This window comes from Trachurus japonicus, chromosome 9, assembly GCF_045865225.1.
Source record: "Trachurus japonicus isolate A0001 chromosome 9, Traja_1.0".
NCBI lineage: Eukaryota > Metazoa > Chordata > Actinopteri > Carangiformes > Carangidae > Trachurus > Trachurus japonicus.
This window is the reverse complement of record NC_140915.1, coordinates 6883098-6907534: the sequence shown is the minus strand read 5'-3', so window position 1 is coordinate 6907534 and position 24437 is coordinate 6883098. Positions and strand designations below refer to the sequence as shown.

Here is a 24437-nt window from a genome sequence, read left to right as displayed (position 1 = left end):
AAACTTAAATGTATTTTATTGGGATTTTATGTGATGGACCAACACAAAGAAGTGGAAGGAAAATGATAGGCTACAATGATGTTCAAAATTTTTTACAAATAAAAATCTGTTGCGTGCATGTATTCAGCCCCCTGACTCGATCCTTTGTTGTACCTTTCGTTGCAGTTACAGCTGCAGGTCTTTTGGGGTTTGTCTCTACCAGATTTGCACATCTACAGACTGCAGTTTTTGCCCATTCTTCTTTGCAAAAAAGCTCCAGTTCAGTCAGATTGGATGGAGAGCGTCTGTAAGCAACAGTTTTCAAGTCTTGCCACAGATTCTCAGTAGGATTTAGGTCTGTAGGACTTTGACTGGGCCGTTTTAACACATGGGTATGCTCTGATCTAAACCAGTCCATTGTAGCTCTGGCTGTGTGTTTAGGGTGGTTGTCCGTGCCAGTCTCAAGTCTTTTTCTGCCTCTAACAGCTTTTCCTCCAGGACTGTCCTGTATTTAGCTCCATCCATCTTCCAATCAACTATGAGCAGCTTCCCTGTCCCTGCTGAAGAAAAGCCTGCCACCACCATGTTTCACGGTGGGGATGATGGTGTGTTCAGGTTGATGTGCAGTGTTAGGTTTCTGCCACACAGCGTTTTGCATGTAGGCCAAAAAGTTCTTTGATTTGTAGAAAATCTTGAAAACCATGTATCATTTTCCTTCCACTTCACAGTTACGCACTACTTTGTGTTGGTTTATCTGATAGACCAACACAAAGTTGGACTCTATCACATAAAATCCCAATGAAAAAATTTAAGTTTGTGGTTGTAACGTGCCAACATGTGGACATTTCAAGGGGTATGAATACTTTTGCAAGGTGCTGTATAGTGATTAAATTCAGATCGTTTTGGTGGTTTTGAAAAAAAAAACAACCCTGTTGTTTCTGCTTTCAGTTTCCGTGCCTCTGTGTGGGAAAGAGGAACTCAGAGTCAGTTAAATACGTGTTTTGTGACATGTTTTCTTCCAACCGCAGTCACAGCTCAACAACACTGAACTTCTGACCTCAGTCAAGTGTGACAGCTATAGAGTCTACGCCTGGATGAATGTGTCGCTGCCAAACCTCCCTCACAGATTTCACTATGAACACTCTTTTCTGTATGTGGTCAAGTGACAAGACAAGGGCATGTATTTTGGTAAATGTAATAAAACTGAACAACAATTTGTGTGACAATTGTCTCTACTGTCAACAAAGTATCATTAATTGTAATTTTCAACTCGAGGGCTGTGTTTATTAGTCTACTTGCCAGCCCATAGGGGCCCATTGTGAACCCGGAAATGTTGAGTACCCCAAGGTTTTATGTTAGAAATATGTAGTATGGGTCCCCAGTATTCAGAAACTGCCGGATGCTAACTTATATATATTGGGCAATTAGCATAACAGACATAATTAGCATACATTAGCATAATTGCCTATACTATGGGCAATATTTCAACAAAATTGACTTGGCTGATCTGGGCAATATTGGAGTGGTTTTAGGGGTTATTGATGATGCTGAATCCATTTCTGACATTTTCAAAATTCAAAATGGCTGTCTAAACCATGGACCAAAATATTGCCCATATAGGCAATTATGCTAATGTATGCTAATTGAGCCCAATATATATAAGTTAGCATCCGGCAGTTTCTGAATACTGGGGACCCATACTATATATTTCTAACATAAAACTTTGGGGTACTGAACATTTCTGGGTACTCATTGTTGGCAAGTTGACTATATCTTTTATCTATTGTTTATCTTTAGAGGAAGCAACTGAAAATAAGAGAACTGAAACACAAAGACGGAACAACAAGAAAAATTTCACATGTGAACACATGTTGTCCAGACATGTTAGGGTTTCAACCACATTGAGAGCACTGACACTCTGTTATACGCTGTGGGGAAGTCCAACAGTGTTTCTGAACTTCAGATTAGAGTCATAAATGGTCCACCAACTCATTAACAAACCTGGGACATTTTATGTACAATACATTCATAGATTATCAGTGACACTGCTACGTTACCCCCGTTTATCTCCGCTTTCTACTCAACATTCATAACAGCAGCCACAACTTACGCTCCAGTAATTACAATAACTTGCTCATCCCAAGAGCCTGCACCGACTCTGGCCGTTTCTACTCTCAGTTCTCAGCTTCTAGTGACTGGAACCAGTTTCAACAGAAACTAAAACTCAGTTTTCTCCTACCGTTCTCATCATCCTTCACAAAGTTGTTGCAAACAATTGTTCATGAACGTTGCTCCTGCTACTAGTTGTCAGAATGGATATTTAAATAAAGTTTAAATAAATAAAATAAAATAAAAATCTTGGAAATAATGGACAGCATTGATACAGAAGTCGATAAGCAAAAAAATCTGGTATGTGTGACTTTTACAGGGTCAAATTAATAGAAATCCATCATGAGGATAGAGTCGTCTTACAGTGACAAAAAAAAAAAGTTGATTTAAGATTTAATTTAGATATAAATATAAAATATCTGTTAAGAGTTGTTTTGTTTGCCATAACCGGTAGAACCACACTGGAAAGCAGAGGCACTTAGGTTGAAAAAAAAAAAGCGCGTTTCTGAATATTGGTATTTCTTTCATGTCTTTGGAAAACACCCATGTTTTCCGTTAGCTACATGTTTTAGAGACACGTTTGTTTAACCACACGGTGTATAGGGACCACACTGACACCTCATAGGTCACGTACTCTGTCTGAACTTCTGTCCTCAGTCAAGTGAAACTGTTAACCGTCAACAATATTCAAATCCACACACGTTTTCAACTAAAGTGACCACATTCTTGTGTGTTTCATGGGGACAGAGTGGTCTTATAAGCCACAAAACAAGTTGATTCAAGATATAAGTCAGATGTAATGTACAGTGGTTCAACCCTATTTGCTGTGTGTAAACTAATGTATTAAAATGTATCACATTTGTGTATGTGAATCTACACAACAGCCTGGAGCAACACACAGAATTCAACACTGTACAGGTCTCAGTACTGTGAACCACTGTGCTGTGTTTAGGCCTCTGATAAACCTTTACAATCATGGATCTGTTCTTCAAACTGACTTCATTACTTTACCTCATGTATATAGTAATATAAACAGAGGCCCTGTCCCATTTCTCCACACTTGACTGAATGCGCTTGGTTACGCACACACTTTGGTGACGTTTTGCCGGTGCAAGTGGCCAAGTGCACGGGGATATTCAAAAGCAATCGGGACATACTTGACAAGTGCAGCCTGTCATCTGAGTGCCATGGGCAGCGCTCAACTCCGTAAGTAAAAATAATAATAATAAAAGAAATAAAGAAAAAGGAAAAACACATACTGGGTTAACAGAGCATCATGAAAAATTTTCACACGGAGAAAATTCATAATTATGTGATGGTCAAAATGATCAGTTGTGAAAGTAAACATACTGTAGCGACTTAAATCGAAAAATATGAGATGAAAGAATATAAAATAGCTTAGGAGATTAAAAAGTCATAATTACGAGATAAAAACTCAAAACCATTTTATTGAAATTTATGCAGTGGCGTTTCCCAAACGTGGCTTGTGGCTCCCGGTGCCGGCAGACTTCACCTGCTGGTGCATTGTGGGATTTATACTTGGCCAAATAAAGCTCTGATGTGGTCTTAACGTAAGTGTGGGTAAAGTGCAAATCAAGCGCGCTGCAGTTTTGGTCGTTGGAGAAATGGGACACACTTGCGCACTCACACTAAGCCCATGAACACGCACGCCAAGCGCTAAAGTGTATAAGTGTGATCGAGTGTGCATATTGGGACGGGCCCTGTGTGACTCACCAGGTTCTTCACGATCCATGGTGTTAATCAGCGATGGTTCATGGAGACAAGAAAACTAAGGAAAGAACAAACATAAAACAAGTTTATTTTATAACTCATGTTCAACTCTGTGCTCAGTAATACACATAATAGTCAAGAGATGAGAGATTTTACAGACAAATGAGAAAAAAAGTTAACAGCTGTTTTGATGGGAATGTAGTACACTGCGTCTATGTGGGGAATGGTAAATTTTCTTTTTCAGCTGATGATGCGTTCAGGTAATTTTCTGCATCCATGTTGGAATAATGGGAGTCAAGTTGTTTCCAGGTCTGATGGTGAACTATCATGAGGAAGCTTTTACAGAGCCATAGCAAACAGTACAAAATACATACAATAGAAGCAATAAAGAATAATATTAGAAAGGTGAAAGGTCATACTGAGGGAAGTGTAGTGTATTTGTTCATACAGTAATGTGTGAGTTTATGTGGTCTCTGATATGACATTAACAACATGTAACAAATCTAAAACTTAATTTATTATCAGTCTACTCAGAGTTTCTACGTGACATCTGCAGAGCAGCTGTGGTTTTACTGTTGCTGAAATATGAACCATCTGCTTTATGGTTCCAGTAAAGAGGAAGAACATCTATAAAAAAAAAACTGTATCAGTCTGGTTTACAGCTCAGGCTGTGAATACTGTTCAACCTAAAAATACAGACAGATACAGGTTGTTTATAGAGGTTGTTCTTTATGGTTCAGACCATAAAGAACCACCTCTATAAACAACCTGCTTCTGCTGTTTGGTTTTGAGCTCAGGCTGTGAATGTACTGTGAGAACAAACTTACACTGCCTCGTTTTGTTTGTATGTCACCAGTCTATGTATGTCACTAGTTTTATAGTTTTATATTAATTACTGTAAATTCATTCTGAAACAGCTGAAATGTGTTTCAAAGTTTGTCTTTGCTATTATTTTATGGATATATATATATAAAGTAGCTATTATTTTATGGATATATATATATATACATATATATATATATATATAAAGTATTTTATTTTTCATCTTTATACCTAGTTAACATTATTTACAGTTTTCCCTCTGTAAAAATATGATCTTAACTTCCAGGTGAAAGCTGATGTTTCCAGTTGCTGGGGGGAACTCTGCAAACATACAATAATACACAAATATGATGCTTTTATATTAATTTTATAAGAAATGTAACTCAATTTAACTGTTAGAGTCAGTTTGTTTCCCATTAATGGTAGAACCACACTGGAAAGCAGAGGTGGTTTGAAAAAAATGTATGTTTCTGAACATTGTTTCTTCTTTCATTTCTTTGGAAAACAGCTAGTCAGATGTTTGATGTATGTTTGTATGTATTCAGTAACATGTTTAAGAGACACGTTTCTTCAACCACACAGTGTCTAGAGACCACACTGACACCTGACATGTCATTTCCTCTGTGGTTGAACTTCTGACTTCAGTAAAGTGAAAATGTTAACAATATTCAAGTCTACACACACGTTGATAAGACATGTTTTCAACTAAAGTATAGACTGATGTGGGAAAAGTTGCTGTTAGATTCATAAACTGGGCCAGAGCATTTAAAGTTCATTAGATTTAAATTTGACTCGTTTGACAGCAACAAAATACAAATTATTCTGAAAAAGATTACTTTTTAAATGTCTGCCAGTATGTTGTGCGTGAACTCTGGTGCTTTCCAGCTCAGACAATGAAGTTACTGTGGAAACAACAAGCTGTGAATGATGCCGATCAATTTTCAACTAACAAAAAACTTTAGCTGTTTAAATTCTGTATGTGTGGGCAGTAAAAATGTGTGTATTTCTTTTAAGTTGAGATTTGTTCTGTTTTGATGTCAGTGCCTCTGTGCAGGGGAAAAAGGGACGCAGAGTTTGCTACATTTTGGTTTCTGAGAAATGTGTCTTTAACCACAGGATGTGCATGCAACACTGACACCACCCAGGTCACGTCCTCTAAGCCTCAACTTCTGTCCTCATATTAACTATAAAGTTCAGCTCTAGCACTATGATAAATGTCATCAAACACAGGTTCAACCAAGCTGATCACACTCTGAGTCGTGGAAAATTAAAATCTGACTCATCTCACATCTCCTCATTCACCATCAACTTTTTGACAACTTCTTTTACAACAAAATAAAGTGTAAGACATCTAAAAAACAGTTTCAGTGTCTCATGTGAAATCACAGAAACAGAAATACAGTGGCATGCACAGATAGACAGTACGTGGTGCTCTATTGTGTTAAAATGTGTTGATTTTTGTTCCTTTCATAGGGAGCAACAACATGGAAAAGTGTTGCGGGGGTTCGCGCACTCTGAACTACGGGACATGTGTGCTGCTCAATGCTACCCGGCTGCTGCTGCTAGTGGCTCGGCAGGCTGCAAACAGCGGAATGTATTTCCTGAACTGGGGCTTGTCTCATCTCTCTGCCTCACTGACACACGGCACACGCCTCCTTCAGGAAATCCGTTCCACAGTTTTGCAGCCACCTAGCAGAGCAGCCAACAGGAGTAACTTTTGGAATCATTTCAGCAGACAACCATAGGCGCGTTTCCATTGCAGGAACTTCGGGGTAATTTTACGGGGCCAGCCCCTTTGGTGCGTGTTTCCACTGCAGGAACCTCCCCCACAGGGCCATTTACAGGAACTTTTACGGGGGCCAACGGAGTACCTACTCCAGGGTAGGTACTCCGTTCGGCCCTGAAAAGCTCCTGGGTGGGGCTCGAGGTTAACCCGGCACTGATTGGCTAAAGCTAGAGCAGGCTCTGACGCCACCAGAAAGCACCAAAACAACCGGCATTTTTAAAAGGGGGAGCAGAAGGGGAGCATTAGTCTAGCAGACACCGCTGTAAACAACAAGAAAACAGCAGGAAGATGTACACAAATGGACCGACGATGAGGTGCAGACATTTGATTGCAGTCTATGGCACCGAGATTTAGAGGGGGTTTGAGTCATCGCGGCGAAATGAAAATATCAGCGCACCTCGACACACTGGGGATCCATCACGCCGCAAAACAATGCCGTGAAAAGTAAAAAAAAATAAAATAAAATAAAATAAAATAAACTAAACTAAAGCATTACAATCAGCCGCCATGTGCACAAACACACAAACCAGAAACGCGCCTACCGCCTCAGCTCCTACCATCCTTCTTCGTTGTTGTTGTTATGATTTTTGTGCATGTGCTTCTGACCTGCCTGCCTGCGATTAAGCGGCGATCGTAACTCATGACGTCGCCGCGGGGTCCGACTCTGCAGTGGAAACACGGCCACTGAGAGGGCCGAGTGAGAGGACGGTTCCTGTAGAAGTTCCTACCCCCTCCCTTTACCAGGAACTCCTGCAGTGGAAACACGGCTCATGAAAGCACATGTGTTTCAGGGATCGGAAATTTGCGCAGGTGGGATCGGAATTTTCCGATCCATTAATTACACTCGTATCGGTACCCGATACCGATACTGGATCGGATCTGCCCCATCCCCACCTTTACAATCATGGATCTGTTCTTCAAACTGACTTCATTACTTTACCTCATAGTAATATAGACTGAGGCCCTGTCCCATTTCTCCACACTTGACTGAATGCGCTTGGTTACGCACACACTTTGGTGACGTTTTGCCGGTGCAAGTGGCCAAGTGCACGGGGATATTTAAAAGCAATCGGGACATACTTGACAAGTGCAGCCTGTCATCTGAGTGCCATGGGCAGCGCTCAACTCCGTAAGTAAAAATAATAATAATAAAAGAAATAAAGAAAAAGGAAAAACACATACTGGGTTAACAGAGCGTCATGAAAAATTTTCACACAGAGAAAATTCATAATTATGTGATGGTCAAAATGATCAGTTGTGAAAGTAAACATACTGTAGCGACTTAAATCGAAAAATATGAGATGAAAGAATATAAAATAGCTTAGGAGATTAAAAAGTCATAATTACGAGATAAAAACTCAAAACCATTTTATTGAAATTTATGCAGTGGCGTTTCCCAAACGTGGCTTGTGGCTCCCGGTGCCGGCAGACTTCACCTGCTGGTGCATTGTGGGATTTATACTTGGCCAAATAAAGCTCTGATGTGGTCTTAAAGCGAAATTCCGGCGTAAGTGTAAACCATGGTCAAACACACCGTAACACCGAGTTAGACCCACCCTCGAGAGATCAATTTGCCCGACCGCTACATTCACGAGATCCACCAACTTCAGCAAATACCGCAATATCGCCACACACGGCGCTCTCCGGATCCACTGTCTGACCGCAACCAAAACGCCACCATTTGCCCAAAATAATGCTCAGAACTGCACCAAATGTCATCAATAGTACACACAGGGTCCCAGCACGTAGTACGAGTTGTCAAACATCTGCTAGCTTTGCCTGTTTTCTTTAGCAAGGAGACCAGATACAACTCACCTACTTCTCCTCCGGGAGCCGCTCGTTGGTGAGGAAGCCCTGACGAGTCGATCACCGAGTGCACCGGAGTTCCGCAGCTCAATCAACAATTACCTCATGGAAATACAATCAGAGTTTTTTTTTTTTTATCTTGCATATCACTTTATAACTATTATTATCGAGTGCTGGCCACGATATAGGCGCAAATGAGCATTTTTAAATTTAAGTTTTTTGCCGGTGCACTCGGTGATCGACTCGTCAGGGCTTCCTCACCAACAAGCCACTCCAGTAGGAGAAGTAGGTGAGTTGAGTTGCATCTCCTTGCTAAAAAAAACAGGCAAAGCTAGCAGATGTTTGACAACTCGTACTACGTGCTGGGACCCTGTGTGTACTATTGATGACATTTGGTGCAGTTCTGAGCATTATTTTGGGCAAATGGTGGCGTTTTGGTTGCGGTCAGACAGTGGATCCGGAGAGCGCCGTGTGTGGCGATATTGCGGTATTTGCTGAAGTTGGTGGATCTCGTGAATGTAGCGGTCGGGCAAATTGATCTCTCGAGGGGGGGTCTAACTCGGTGTTACGGTGTGTTTGACCATGGTTTACACTTACGCCGGAATTTCGCTTTAACGTAAGTGTGGGTAAAGTGCAAATCAAGCGCGCTGCAGTTTTGGTCGTTGGAGAAATGGGACACACTTGCGCACTCACACTAAGCCCGTGAACACGCACGCCAAGCGCTAAAGTGTATAAGTGTGATCGAGTGTGCATTTTGGGACGGGCCCTGTGTGACTCACCAGGTTCTTCACGATCCATGGTGTTAATCAGCGATGGTTCATGGAGACAAGAAAACTAAGGAAAGAATAAACATAAAACAAGTTTATTTTATAACTCATATTCAACTCTGTGCTCAGTAATACACATAATAGTCAAGAGATGAGAGATTTTACAGACAAATGAGAAAAAAAGTTAACAGCTGTTTTGATGGAAATGTAGTACACTGCGTCTATGTGGGGAATGGTAAATTTTCTTTTTCAGCTGATGATGCGTTCAGGTAATTTTCTGCATCCATGTTGGAATAATGGGAGTCAAGTTGTTTCCAGGTCTGATGGTGAACTATCATGAGGAAGCTTTTACAGAGCCATAGCAAACAGTACAAAATACATACAATAGAAGCAATAAAGAATAATATTAGAAAGGTGAAAGGTCATACTGAGGGAAGTGTAGTGTATTTGTTCATACAGTAATGTGTGAGTTTATGTGGTCTCTGATATAACATTAACAGCATGTAACAAAACTTAATTTATTATCAGTCTACTCAGAGTTTCTACGTGACATCTGCAGAGCAGCTGTGGTTTGACTGTTGCTGAAATATGAACCATCTGCTTTATGGTTCCAGTAAAGAGGAAGAACATCTATAAAAAAAAAACTGTATCAGTCTGGTTTACAGCTCAGGCTGTTCAACCTAAAAATATAGACAGATACAGGTTGTTTATAGAGGTTGTTCTTTATGGTTCAGACCATAAAGAACCACCTCTATAAACAACCTGCTTCTGCTGTTTGGTTTTGAGCTCAGGCTGCGAATGTACTGTGAGAACAAACTTACACAGCCTCGTTTTGTTTGTATGTCACCAGTCTATGTATGTCACTAGTTTTATAGTTTTATATTAATTACTGTAAATTCATTCTGAAACAGCTGAAATGTGTTTCAAAGTTTGTCTTTGCTATTATTTTATGGATATATATATATAAAGTAGCTATTATTTTATGGATATATATATATATATATATATATATATATATATATATATATATATATATATATATATATATATATATAAAAAGTATTTTGTTTTTCATCTTTATACCTAGTTAACATTATTTACAGTTTTCCCTCTGTAAAAATATGATCTTAACTCTCAGGTGAAAGCTGATGTTTCCAGTTGCTGGGGGGAACTCTGCAAACATACAATAATACACAAATATGATGCTTTTATATTAATTTTATAAGAAATGTAACTCAATTTAACTGTTAGAGTCAGTTTGTTTCCCATTAATGGTAGAACCACACTGGAAAGCAGAGGTGGTTTGAAAAAAATGTATGTTTCTGAACATTGATTCTTCTTTCATTTCTTTGGAAAACAGCTAGTCAGATGTTTGATGTATGTTTGTATGTATTCAGTAACATGTTTAAGAGACACGTTTCTTCAACCACACAGTGTCTAGAGACCACACTGACACCTGACATGTCATTTCCTCTGTGGTTGAACTTCTGACTTCAGTAAAGTGAAAATGTTAACAATATTCAAGTCTACACACACGTTGATAAGACATGTTTTCAACTAAAGTATAGACTGATGTGGGAAAAGTTGCTGTTAGATTCATAAACTGGGCCAGAACATTTAAAGTTCATTAGATTTAAATTTGACTCGTTTGACAGCAACAAAATACAAATTATTCTGAAAAAGATTACTTTTTAAATGTCTGCCAGTATGTTGTGCGTGAACTCTGGTGCTTTCCAGCTCAGACAATGAAGTTACTGTGGAAACAAGCTGTGAATGATGCCGATCAATTTTCAACTAACAAAAAACTTTAGCTGTTTAAATTCTGTATGTGTGGGCAGTAAAAATGTGTGTATTTCTTTTAAGTTGAGATTTGTTCTGTTTTGAGGTCAGTGCCTCTGTGAAGGGGAAAAAGGAACGCACAGTTTGCTACATTTTGGTTTCTGAGAAATGTGTCTTCAACCACAGGATGTGCATGCAACACTGACACCACCCAGGTCACGTCCTCTGAGCCTCAACTCCTGTCCTCATATTAACTATAAAGTTCAGCTCTAGCACTATGATAAATGTCATCAAACACAGGTTCAACCAAGCTGATCACACTCTGAGTCGTGGAAAATTAAAATCTGACTCATCTCACATCTCCTCATTCACCATCAACTTTTTGACAACTTCTTTTACAACAAAATAAAGTGTAAGACATCTAAAAAACAGTTTCAGTGTCTCATGTGCAATCACAGAAACAGAAATACAGTGGCATGCACAGATAGACAGTAGGTGGTGCTCTATTGTGTTAAAATGTGTTGATTTCTAGTGGTTCTTTATTATAGACACAATGTGGCACTGCCATCTTTATTTTGTTGTTTCCAATGCATAGTCTCTTTGAATCTATACGGTAATTTTATTAACATAATGAAATAAATATGCAATTATGTGCAACAATGTTTTCTTTTTTTTCATTTAAAATGTCACGCTGCTATAATAAGGCAGCCAGCCGTTCCACGTGCTGCATAAAGTGCCCTCATTTTTCACTGTGCACCTGCCCCCCAAAATGTCTGTGCACGCTATTGCAGAAATATGCTGTCAAAACGTGTTTACAGTCAGATTTATTTTACTCTATGCTTTGTGAAAGAGGTTTATGATATAACTGACAAAGTCTGTAAAGATTATCGATAACTACGGTACATTTTAGTTCAGTCAAAGTTGAATCTGCCGGTCAATTTTCTTTTACAAAACATCAATATCAGACAAATTCACTACATAAATGCTGAAGTTCACTCACCGGCTGCAGTTGTTGCTGCACCTCCAGAGAAAAGATAAGAAAGTAGAACTGTTCACAACAGAAGAGGAGGAGGTTGTTGCCTCATGCTCTCTGTCCTGGATGCTGTGTTCTGGTACAGCAGTGAGGTGGTGGTAATAGAGAACAGAGACTTCCTCTGTGTGACACCTGCATCAGAGCATAAATGAAGTGCATGAATCACAAACCAAACAGACACCTACTCTTACAAAAATCCAACAAACTAAATGTCTCCTTTACATCAAACAACCATCACTACATTTACAATTAATTCCAGTATCCCTGGCTGATCAAAGTGCAGAAATAATCTGCTTTAATGCTACAAGTACAGTATAAGAAATCAGTATACAAATGCTACACAATACATTATAATTCAGAGAGAGAGAGCAGTAAAGCTATATTTCCTTCAAGTAGTGCCAATAACGGAAATAAAATAGTGTCACATAGAGCTCTCAGTTACTTCATAAATCCATAGAAGAAAATATGCAGAGCATGTTTACAGTAACATACTGTGCAGAGTTTTGTCTCCCCCCTCTGGCAGTGAGAGGAATTATATAAATACTGCTGAATACAGAGACATTTCCAAAGTTCCAGGATTATAATAACAAATCATTATTCAAGCAGCAATCTCCAACAATAGAACTGGCAAACAGCAATGTGGGTGTCAAGTCAAATACAGGCAATTCTACAGTAATGATTTATGATGCAGTGCAGCAGCAAACATCTGGAACAGAACTACTCCGCAAACTAGCCTGGTTAGAAAGGTGCATATCGGTAATTTAACTTAACTGTGTTCAACAGTGGCTCTAATTTATCTCCTTTTAGTGAAACCCAGGCATAGAAAACAACAAAACAGCAACCACACACATAAAACACTGTACAATTTATTGCAAGCTTTTGGTCACAGTGACTTTTCTTCAGTGAAACTGAGTCAGGCATAAAACAAAATGAACTTACCAGAGAAATTCACCAGCCGACTCATCAGCTGAACACAAGGCCTCTTCTCGTCGAGAGAGGATCACAAGGCTCAACAGTGAAATTCTGCATTTGCTCAATCTGCCTTTTCTTTTAAAGCCATCAAAGAATGAAACAGACTCCCCATCGACTTAAAAAACACTGTAAATCAAACCTCAGAATATATTCTAAACAAGGATCTGCATTAAATCTGGCAGAATTCTTACATGATCTTATTATGCTTCATCTCTCTGTTACACCCAAAACATAAAAAACTGATCCAGTAAACATGTATGAAGCACAGAAAGATTAAACATCATGTCTCAAACTGTTAAAGATTTTAAATGATTGTGATTTGAACTCATTGAACCAGCATCTGCATACAGCAACAACCTTTGGTGATAAAAAACAACAACAAAGAAAAACACACACACATACCTGTTTCAGCGAGCAGTGATATGTTGAGCTCTTTTCATAGAGCTCCTCCTGCTGGACGCAGCGAGACATCAGTCATCATACTGAGCACTGACACCACTGTGGTGGATTTGCTGTGTTTTCAGATCAATACTCTACTGTAGGCCATACATTAGCCTATAAAAAGACGTGACAGTCCCTAAACAGTAATGGTGCCATCTGAAGTGGTAACTGGGTCAATTGACATGATGCAGGCAACCCAGTGTCAAGTGATGTAACCAGCATTATTTAATAAAAATCTGATACAGGAAAAGAAATCTGACTCAAATGTGGAATAAATATATCTTGCTTTTGCAATGTAACACTATGTTTCTTGACAAATATTAGGTAATTTTTCACACATCATTTAGAACAAAAACAGTGTTCCTGTCCTGCTCAGTGTTGCCATATTGAATTAAAATTTAAAATACAGAAGACTTCAGTATGTTTTTATAAATCCACTGTTGGTGGATACATTAAATGTGCTATTGTGGTTACACCATTTGACATGTTCAGGGGCATTCAGTCTAACTTTTGTTTAAAAAACTAATGGCAATGTCTTTTTAAATGACATCAAACCATCAAATCTGGTGTTTTTAGGGTGTTTCTTAATTGCTCAACCTGCCAACCTTTAGGCTATTTGTCACTGACCCAACTATAGGCTAATCCCACCTCATCCAAAAATACAATAAATGAATAAATACAAAATAGACAGAGGGAGTGGGGCAGAGTGTTTGCTGGTTAAATGAATGTGGCAAACAAAACTGTAGCGTTGTTAGCATGGCTAATTGTTTGGGCAGTTAATGCAGTAACTGGTGCATTACTTCAAGAGCTAACGTCAAGTTAGCTGGTCAGATACGTGCAGACATAGGCCCATCAATGATAGGGGTGTAAGAAAATATCGATACAGCACAATATCGCGATATTTTGAACGGCGATACTGTATCGATACACGGACGCCAAGTATCGATCTTTTATTATATAAATTGAGGTGAAAAAAAAATGTGAATTTAATGTTTTGGTACTATAGTTGTAGTTGCTTGTTCAGCCCAGTAGATGGCGTTGTTGGAGGCATCAGAGGAAGAGATCAGGAAAGCCCCATCATTGTTTAAATCAAACATAATGCACATGTTTTATAAAGCGTAGAATGTGCCACAGTGCGACCGACACCGACAGTTACTCATCCGTAGCAAAGCTTCCCGTCACAACAAACACCGGTGAAGTGTGCTAGACGAGCTCGGCTTTCTACGCCGTGAAGGACCAGGAGAGACCGGGGCTGCACCTGGTGCAACCCCGCTGAGGCGTCACCTCAGGCGGCTTGTCAGATCACCTAGACGGGGCAAGCCAGGCGGCGTCTGTGCCGGGCTACATGCTAATCCACACACGCTAACAGCGCCTGCACTCATGCCACCAAACGTCCGCTCCCTCGTCAACAACACGGATTACTGCAGACTGTTCACAGCTTCTCAGCGTAGCGGAGGAGCCGCTGTGTTCACGTTGTCACGGAAACCAGGTAGAACCGGAGCACCGCGAGCGCTGCAGCCCAGCTGGAGGAGCTAATGCTACAGAGCTGACCATAGACTGTAGAGCCGACAGGCTCCGCTAGCCGCTAAGCTAACGGGAGCTGGTGTTGTTGTGGTGCGAGATGCCGTGGTAGGTTCCGCTCACTGCTCAGCACACGGGAAAATCCACAGCTGTTTGTTGTGTTTGTGTGACGGACGAGTGTCTCTCACTGCCAGTGTCTGTGTGTGACTGCAGTCTGTGTGACTGCAGCCTTTATTGCCAGACAGGACGTGGTAGCACCAGAGTGTAAAGAATAATATTGGATTATTCTGTTCTATGTATGGGTTGGTATATTTGTGTTTAATTTCTGTATGTTGTAATTATTTTGAGTCTGATGTAGAGGATCTGTATCCTGTATCAGATGTTTTTTCATTAAATTTCATTAAATATAGGCTACAGGTTGTCAGTCTCAGATACTATGGTTATATTTCATTTTCAATTTAACATTTTTATTTAAATGTAAAACTACATATTTAATTTATTTTTACTTGTAGCCTAGTAGTGCAGCAGTCTACATGTTTGTATTTCATTAATTTGAACTAGTAGGCTATGGAAACAGTTCAGTTTGTCAGATGCATATATTTGCCCATTTTGCATCAATGATTGAAGTGAGGTAAACAGACTGAGAAGTTTATCTTATTAGAAAACACAGATGTTAACAAAGTTTTCATTAGGCTAGGTGATGAATTACTATCATTTGATGTTAATATCGGCTTACAACTCGGATTTAAAGATGCATGATACATTGTTAGTTTTCAGCGAACTATGTAGGCTAATATCGCAATATATCACAAAATTTGGATATCGCAATATATCGCAATATATCGTATCGTGACCCAAGTATCGTGATACGTATCGTATCGTGAGGTCCTTGCCAATACACACCCCTAATCAATGATAGGCCTACTAGAATTCCACTCACCTCAAAACAGGAAAACAACAACGATGAGCCACATTTTCTGATAGTTAGCCGACATGAGAAATCCTCCACACACAATAAAGGCACCACAAACTTGGCCGTGGTTACGTTCAGCAGTTTGTGTTTAGCTAAAAGCGTCACCAAGTGAACGGTTACTGTTAACAGCTTTCAAACTGTCGCGGCAGTCACCTGTCAATCAAAGTGGCCCCGCCCTCGATGACGTTTCACTTCTGGCGGGTTGACTGCAGCTTTTCAGTGGAAGGAGTCAGTTCACTCTGGTAAGTGAACGAGATCACAGGTTACCAATAGACTGTTGTTTAGCTCCACAGACAAGAAGTAAATAATCTGATTCTGATGTTATTGGCAGCCTGATATCAAAATGACATTTTATCAGAATGACAGAAAGAAATGGATGACTTTCTTCAGTGTCGGCAACAAAGTCTCGCGAGATTTCACAACATACCTCTTATGCAGTGATGCAGAAACTTTCAAAGCACAGCCGTTTCAAAACACTCATTTATATTTTAAACTGAAACAAAACTAACACTTCAAAAAAAATTATATACCATTAACTGTTACTCTTATTCATTGTATTGTAATAGAGGGAAAACAGAGAGTCACCCAGCTAACCACTCCCACTTGATGTATACAACCACCTAACCATAAGGAGACTGAAACATTATTAAAAGCAGAAATGTTACAATAAATATAAACACAAATGTGATTTTTCATAATCAAAATACATTTATTTTGCATACAATTATTTCCATATATATTAATTACACTATAATTTTTTGTCTTTAGCTTCCTGACTTTTTCTTGTCTTATTCTTCTGATCTATACAAATGTAGGCCTATTTGTTTTCTATAAGGAGTCACAGGAAAACAGACGTTTAAACATGAATACATTAGGCTACATTTCTGTAGGCCTATGTGTGAATACAAATCTGTGCCTGTATGTTATAGCATTAAATAAAGACATCTCTCTGCTGCTGACACCATTTTCCTTCTAGATCAGTTTTTTGAGAGAGAGATTCTTGATGCTTTGGCAACATAGTTCTCGTCACATTCATGCCAATAAAGCGAATTTGAATTGAATTGAGAAAGAGAGAGAGAGAATCTACAGTTAGGCAATACACACTGTTAATCATTGACCAAATCAGCAAAAACAAACATAAATGTTACAGGTCCCAGACTGTGGTTCCACTTGAACGAAGCATTTATCTGATAAAGTTTAAAAAAAAATAAAAAATACAGTAGCAGTGAAGGCATGGAGTGCTCTGTCTGCTGTCAGAATTGCTTCTGTATCTAAAATTTACAAACTCAAAATACAATATTCGCACATTTCAAAGATTAGATTTCTCATTACAATAGTCAAGTCAAGTGAGAGCAACATACACCCTTACACCTATTATTATCCATTATATATCCATTACATCTCACATCTTCCAACAAAAGCATGACTCATATTTCTGGTGCACTGCACTGCACGTGTACGTATAAGGACTACAACATAGCCAACAGGCCGCAGAGCAAATGAAAGAATTATTTTACTGTAATTCAACCCAGCAGGCTCTAGTCATCTCCTACTGGATGAACAGTGCACACTTCATTCACACATTTTCACTCATGAAGGAATATGAACACTTTCAAAATGAAAGGCTAGGACCATTTCACAATGAAAGGCTAGGACCATTTCACAATAACATCACATACAGTAAAACATCAATACACTTAACCAACACTAAGTTGTTTTGCATGTCATTAATTAACTGTCTGATCAATGCAAGCAAGTAAAAACCGTTTTTCTACAGATAAAATGGTAATAGCAAACCAATTCCCACAAATATAATGTAGCCTATCTACAGTAGTGACTATTCAAAGTCCAGTCGATCTTTATCCCCATGACCTTCTGCGTCTGCTGACCCTCTGTCTGAGGGTCAGAGGTGTGTGGTCAACGTGTGTCTTTCCAAGGTCAATGATATCACCTCCTTTATTTTCCTGGTCTTCCTGATTCAGCTTCATCATCAGGTGTTGGGGGTTGACTTGTTTTTAAACCTCAGATAAAGTCAACGAACAGCAGCCTGACGCAAGAGTCCTTATTCTCCAGGTGGGATGTACTGTAGCTGGGTGGGGGACAGATGTTAGAAGTGTCTTCAGATGAAAGGTTGGGGAGGAAAGGAAACGGTTGGGCTGAAGTGTGATGGGACAACTGGATATAACTCCTGTGATATCTCAAAGCGATTCATGATGAGTTGGGGGAAGGAAAATCTTCATCACCTGCATGTTAAATAAAAGGTCACATCCTGGACAGAGTTGTTCTGCACATCTGGAGGGGCAGTCACCGTCTGTGGTGGGACTTGTGTTCAACAATGATCTTCTACTAACAGTGTCTGATAACTTGATGTTATTTGTTTTTTTCCTAGATCTTTTGCTCATGAAACGTAACAGGGCCGCTGCTCATCAGGCATCTGAATCTTCTCTATCAGTTCATTCATGTCTTTCTCATGTTGGTTCTGCAGTTCCTCCAGTTCTTGCCTGTCACTGTCTCCATGGGTCATTATTTCAGTTTTCGTCTCGTTCATCTCTTCTTTGTGTTTCTTCTGCAACTTGTCAATTTTTTCTCTCTCATTTTCTTTATCTTTCCTCAAAAGTTTCTTTTCTAATCCTCTCAGTTGTTTCTTGTGTTCTTTCTGTAGTTCATCCAGTTCTTCCTTCTGCTTTTGTCGCTGTCGGTTGAAAAACTTAATTTTCCAGTCATGAATTTCTTGCTCCTGTTTGTTGGACAGCTCAGCCTTTCTCTGATCTTTTTTACTTTCATCCAAAAGTTCTTTGTCAAGTAATTTCATTTCTTCTCTGTGTTTTTCATTGAATATCTCCAGTTGTTCCTCCTCTTTTCTTTTGTTTTCAAGTGACTGTTCTTTTAGAAGGTCATCCACCTCTTTTTTCTGTGTTTTCTTCATTGACACTATTTCTTTCCTGTTTTCTGTCTTTTCAGTCAGAAGTTGCAAAATCAAGTCACTCATCTCTTCTTTGTGTTTGTCCTGCAGTTCATCCATACGTTGTTTCTGATTTTTTTCTTTGTGTTCTGAGAGATCCTGTCGGTTTTTATAATCTCTCTGTTTCTCCTCTATGTTTTTCTCATGCTGTTGCATCAGATCCATCACTTCCTTCTTGTATTTGTCTATCTGAGCTGCAAAGTCCTCCTCCCTTTTCTCTTTGACGTCATTAAATTCTTCAGCTTGTTTTCTGGCCTCCTCCTCGTACTTCTTCTTCATCGTCTCCATTTCTGTTTTATACTTTTCCTCTAATTCTTTACGCTCCTTCTCTTCCTGTTCTCTTCTCATCCTGTCCTCTTCTTTTCTTTTGTTTTCAGATTTCTCTCTTTCTTGTTCATATTCTTCTTGGAGTTTTCTGAGTCTTGTTTGTTCTTCCTGTTGTCTTTGTTCATCTTCTTGTTTTCGTTTTTCCCACAACTCTTTTTGTGTCTTCTCCCAGGCCTCGTGTTGTTTTTTCATCTCTTCTTTACTCTCCATCAGCTTTTTGTCAGTGATCTCTTTTGATTCCGATTCTGATCTTATTTTGTCCTCCAGGTCTTTTATTTTTTGTTCCCACTCTTGTCGTTGAATTTCTTCCAGTTTTCTTTTCTTCCTGTCTTCTTCCTCTCTCACTTCCTGTTCTCTCTCTTTCTCGTCACGTACTTTTTTAATCTTTTCATCCATTTCCTTAAGTTGTTTGTCTCTCTGTTTTCTCTCTCGTTCAATTTCTGCTCTCTGTTCGTCCATTCTTTTTTTCATGGCTTCTTTTTCTTCCTCATGTTTTCTTTCTTGTTCCTCCTTTTCTCTCTTCATCTCTTCTTCCTTCTCCTTCAGGATCTTCTCCACTTCTTTCTGTATTGCTGCTTCAGCCTCTTGCAGCATCTCATTAGTGAAGCAGCCTCCTCCATTTCTCGTCACCATGGTGTCGATCTTCTTTATCAACTCTTTGACTTGTGAAAAAATTTGTTTATCATAGTTATTAAACACATGGTATCTTTCTTCACAGTCTGAGATCAACTTCTTAAAGGAATCGTCACATTTGTTTTTGATGTACTCTTCAATGGTCTGCTTCTCATGTATCAGTGTATCTCCTCTTGTCAAAAGAATGATGGTGAACAACTCTGAATTCTTCCCAAAGACTTCCTTGATGAGTTTCAGTGTCTCCTTCTCCTCTGGTGTGAATCTTCCGATCTGTAACACCATCAGGAAGACATGTGGACCTGGAGCCAGAAGACTGATACATTTCACCATCTCCTCATTAACCTCTTCATGGGACAAGGTTGTGTCAAACAGACCAGGAGTGTCGACCACAACAACAGGACGACCGTCCACTTCACCCTGAGCTTTCTGACAAAACTTGGTGACAGATGTTTGTCTTGATTCAGCCTTGAACTCTTTTCTTCCCAGAATGGTGTTTCCTGAAGAGCTCTTTCCACTTCCAGTCTTCCCTATCAGCACAATCCTGAGACAGTCTGAGCTCTGGATGGCTTCACCTGTGAAAAGAGAAGACGAGATATTTGAAGTGCAGAGTCTAAACATTGACTTGGCTAGTTTTCTTAGACAGCCTCTTGCAGAATTTCAGGGCTCTTGACTGCAAATGCTCTGTCGTCTAGTCTTTTTAACCTTGCTATGTCAATGACTAATAGATTTCGGCCCAACATCCGCAGGCTACATACTTGTGGGATACTCAAAGCAAGAAGAAAAGATGACATTATTGGAGAGAGAACTCCATAGCGCCATTCTGAAGCTGTGCCTGACATTCCTACCTAGTGTTTGTCATGATCTTCACAGCTGTGTGACTTTGACGGTCTGTTGGTTGTTTCTAGTTGCTGCTACAGTGCATCTTCTACCACAGTCATTAACAAATGCACACACATACGATTGCAATCGTAGACATTTGGTATGAAAATTACTTACAACTGACAACACCTTTTGTCGTCCAGACATCTAGTTCAGCCTGTAGCTTGGTGATGTGTTTCTCTTGTTGTATTATCTTTTCTTTTTGGGCATAAGCAAAAGTCTCAGTTGTGTAGCAGGATGGTTTGTCTTTGTCAACTCTCATCTTGTCCACAGTGTCCAACAGCTCAGGGATCTGCTGTTTGTCCTTGATGTTGACAACAACAGATCTTCCTCCACAGCTCTGACAGAGCTCCTGGATGTCTCTGTTATCCCTGACAAAGTTAACAACAGCTGGAGCTGTAGGATCTGACTCCACAGTGAACAGGATCATGGTGAAGTCATTGACTCTACAGCTGAACGTGTTCTGGATGGTCTTTAATTCTCCTTTGTCTTCATCAGTGAGGGGACCCACAGGTAGGACCAGGATGAAGCCATGGACGCCCTCAGGATCACAGAGGGAGATACACCTGAGTGATTCCTCCATCACTTCCTCCTGAGGTTTTCCATACAAGGCAGGAAGCTCCACCAGGGAAAGCTGACGTCCACACACCACTCCCTGATGTTTAACACACTCTGATGAGCTGGAGACTGAATGAAGCTCTGTCTGACCTAAAATGGCCTCAGCTGCTGAAGTCTTCACTGCTCCTCTCCTTCCACACAGAACCAGGTTTAGAGCTGGTTTCATGGGTTCAGACTTTGGTGTCTTAGTTAAACCAGAATCCTGATCATCATAAAAATCACAGCTCACATGTCCATTGTTTTCCTTCACAATTTGACCCATTCGTGTTAACAACTCTGGAAGTTCAAGGTTCTCCTGCTTCAAGTATCTGTATCTACAGATTCTGATCATGTGTTTTAATGGTGGATGGTTCATGTAGTTTTCACCTGAACTCTCCTCTCTGGGTGTTGATATCAGTATCAGTGAATGATCAAATGACTGATCACTGAAGAGTCTCAGGACTCTGCAGAGCCTCAGGTTGTGTTCCTCGGTGAAGTCTTGAGGCAGAACCAACAGGAACACATGAGGTCCAGGATCAGAGAGACTCTCACAGTCCTTTATAAACTCTGTAAGTCTATAGTCAGAAATTTTTGGATGCAGCAGATCTGGAGTGTTGATGAGGACTATTTGTTTGTCTTTCCCGTATCCACTGACTCTCTGACAACAGTCTGGTTCTTCCTCGGTGTTGAACTTAGTCTCTCCTAGTATAAAGTTTCCCACTGAACTCCTCTCAGACCAGCTGTTCCCCAGCAGAACAACCCTCAGCTCAGACACTGAAAAGAAAATCAATTCATTTATTCTAGACAAACTGAGTTTTCTGAAGTAGTAAAATGTGTTCCAACTCACTGGTAGGTGGCAGCCAGCCCAAGCTGCTTCTGCGCTTCAGAGGTTCATCTTCAGCTGTAAGAAAAACACTCATTCTTTACTTTTTCCACATAATCACTGACATCAACAACAGTATCATAGGCCAGGATCTATCATTTCATCACACTCATAGTTCTTAATCTAAGTTTAGTTGAGTATTAGTGCTGTGCAGATTGCTCCTGAAATATGGTAAATGGCCTGTATTTATATAGCGCTTTACTATACCTGTAACGATACCCAAAGCGCTTACAGTACATTGCATTCACCCATTCACACACACATTCACACACTGATGGCGGTAGCTGCCATGCAAGGCTCTAACCACGACCCATCAATATTTATGATTCCAAATGATTCCGTTCTAGGACTGTTTCCCGCATTAAAATATTAATACATTAACTTAAAAACTCTGGGAAATGAATGTGTCTTTTATCATCAACAAGAACGCAGTAGAAAGTTCAACACTTATTACTGAGATCTGGTCTAAATAGCAACTTCTTACTGTGACTGAATGCAACCAAAGTTGTGTTGAACTTCTGCAGTTCTGAGAACAAGGCAGTGTGCAATATGTATGTTCTTTAGCAGTGCCAGGTATCATCCAGGTACAGACAGAGAGAACAAAGCTATTGATCACTGTCACTGACTGTGGAAAAGTGACAGAGTGGGCCAATGTCTTATTTGAAATGATTCTTATTTTGCTTTTGTACAAAGTATCAGAGAGGAAGGCATTGCAGATCACTACTGAGCATCCAACACATCTGTGACTGTAAAAAGCATCCCATCCAATTTAAACAGAATTGGTACATGAGTTAATCAGGTGGCTCTATCATTACCCAAAAGAGATAAATGTGATATCCAGGTAGAGACCGATTGATTGCACTCATCCCAACAATAAAAAAAAGATAAAATTATATACCATAGTATCTGTCCCCTGTGAGAATAAAAGTGCTCCAGATATGTAACACAAATAATTATACAGAGAGTAATGATCTGTTAGTTACAGGGATCAGATCCCTGATCAAACCAATGAATGATCACATTATTTTAGATTCAGCTACGATTATGAATTAACATATGATGCATCACTGACTCACCTGGTGCTGCAGCTGCCATTGTGAGCTCTGAGGAAATCAGGACTAATTCACCTGGAGGGAAGAGAGAATAGAGTTTAGCTTCTGTCACACATTCAAATCTGTTATTTACACACTCAGACACAAGACTTTATTATTCAATTCTCAGTTATTGTCTTTAAACAAGCCAGGAAAAGTGTTTCAGCGCTGTTTCAAGAAAAAAATATTTTAGTAAAAGTGACTCAAACATTTCCATTTAAGTTCAGCTTGTTTTTTCTAATGCCAAAATGTACTCTGGTAAACATGGACTCGGGCAGACATTATCTGTTGTTGTTAATATTTAACTAACAAGTGGAATCTAAAATGGAAGGAAATTGGCCGGTGTGCCAAGATAAAAAAAAAACCATTAAAACTTTGTCATGATCACAGAGAAACTACTTCAAATTAACACACTTTCAATCCAGAATCATCCCAGACAAGCCTGAAGGAACCTAATATTCAGACTGGAATAACAAAAAGTTAAACTAATTACCCTTTTAACCAGAAACAGCACCCATCAAAAAGTAGACATTCTGAAATGAAATTTTAACTATTAATCAATACCTTATTGTATACCCATTAATTATGGGTTGAATTGTAAGACTAACCTGCTGCCAAAAACTGACCTCAGACAAAGACATAAAGCACTAGCAAAATACTAAAACTGACAGAGAGCTGGTTTCAAATCAGTTTATGTTCCTAAAATTGAATCTGGACACTCACCTGCAGATGATTAATAATCCCTTTTCGATGACCAATAATTATTCCGAGTAAAGTTTTACTCATGTTTCCTTCGTAGTTGAATTTGTTGCTGCTCCATCACTAATACTGAACTCTTTGAGGTCATCTACCTGATAACGGTAGCGACAGGCAGATTAAACAAACAAAAAGTATGTGTGTGAGGGAGGGGAGGTATGTTCGAAGGTCAGGTGAAATCAGGTTAGAAGAGTTTCACGAGGTTTTTTTCCCCACAGTTAACATATTAACATTAGGCTACTATTTAAGCGCTTGAAGATGAGATCACCATTAAAATAGGTGTCCAGAGAAATACTGTAGAATGATCATGGTTATCATATTGACAGTTTAAGTGTAATTTGGGAAAAATTAAGAAAATATCCCCCCTTAAGCATCAATAAGTTGCTTTTGAGCTCCTCTGTTATTTGAATCAATGATTAGTTAAAAGTAAAGAGAGAAAACTAATTGTGATTCTAACAGAGACAGACGCCATCTCATTGAACCAGGCAGGTGAATGAGATAAAGCAGGGTAATGAATATTAAGTCCAAGAGCCACAAAACATCTTGCTTGACAGTCACTACAGTCTTCAAATAACTCGATTGAGACAAAA

General features: G+C 39.4%; 2 protein-coding genes across 3 annotated transcripts in view; both read right to left on the bottom strand.

The window, feature by feature from the left end:
- The window catches only part of gramd2b (GRAM domain containing 2B), a 339132-nt gene that overhangs the window by 167724 nt on the left and 146971 nt on the right, over positions 1 to 24437 (bottom strand). The window lies entirely within an intron of this gene.
- Positions 18110 to 23095, bottom strand: LOC146980835 (GTPase IMAP family member 8-like). Its single transcript, XM_085788016.1, has 3 exons — positions 23077 to 23095; positions 20638 to 21891; positions 18110 to 20213 (listed from the first exon to the last, which is right to left on the bottom strand). The coding sequence occupies exons 1-3, from the start codon at positions 23093 to 23095 to the stop codon at positions 18118 to 18120; spliced, it is 3369 nt and encodes a 1122-aa protein (XP_085644142.1). The 3' UTR covers positions 18110 to 18117.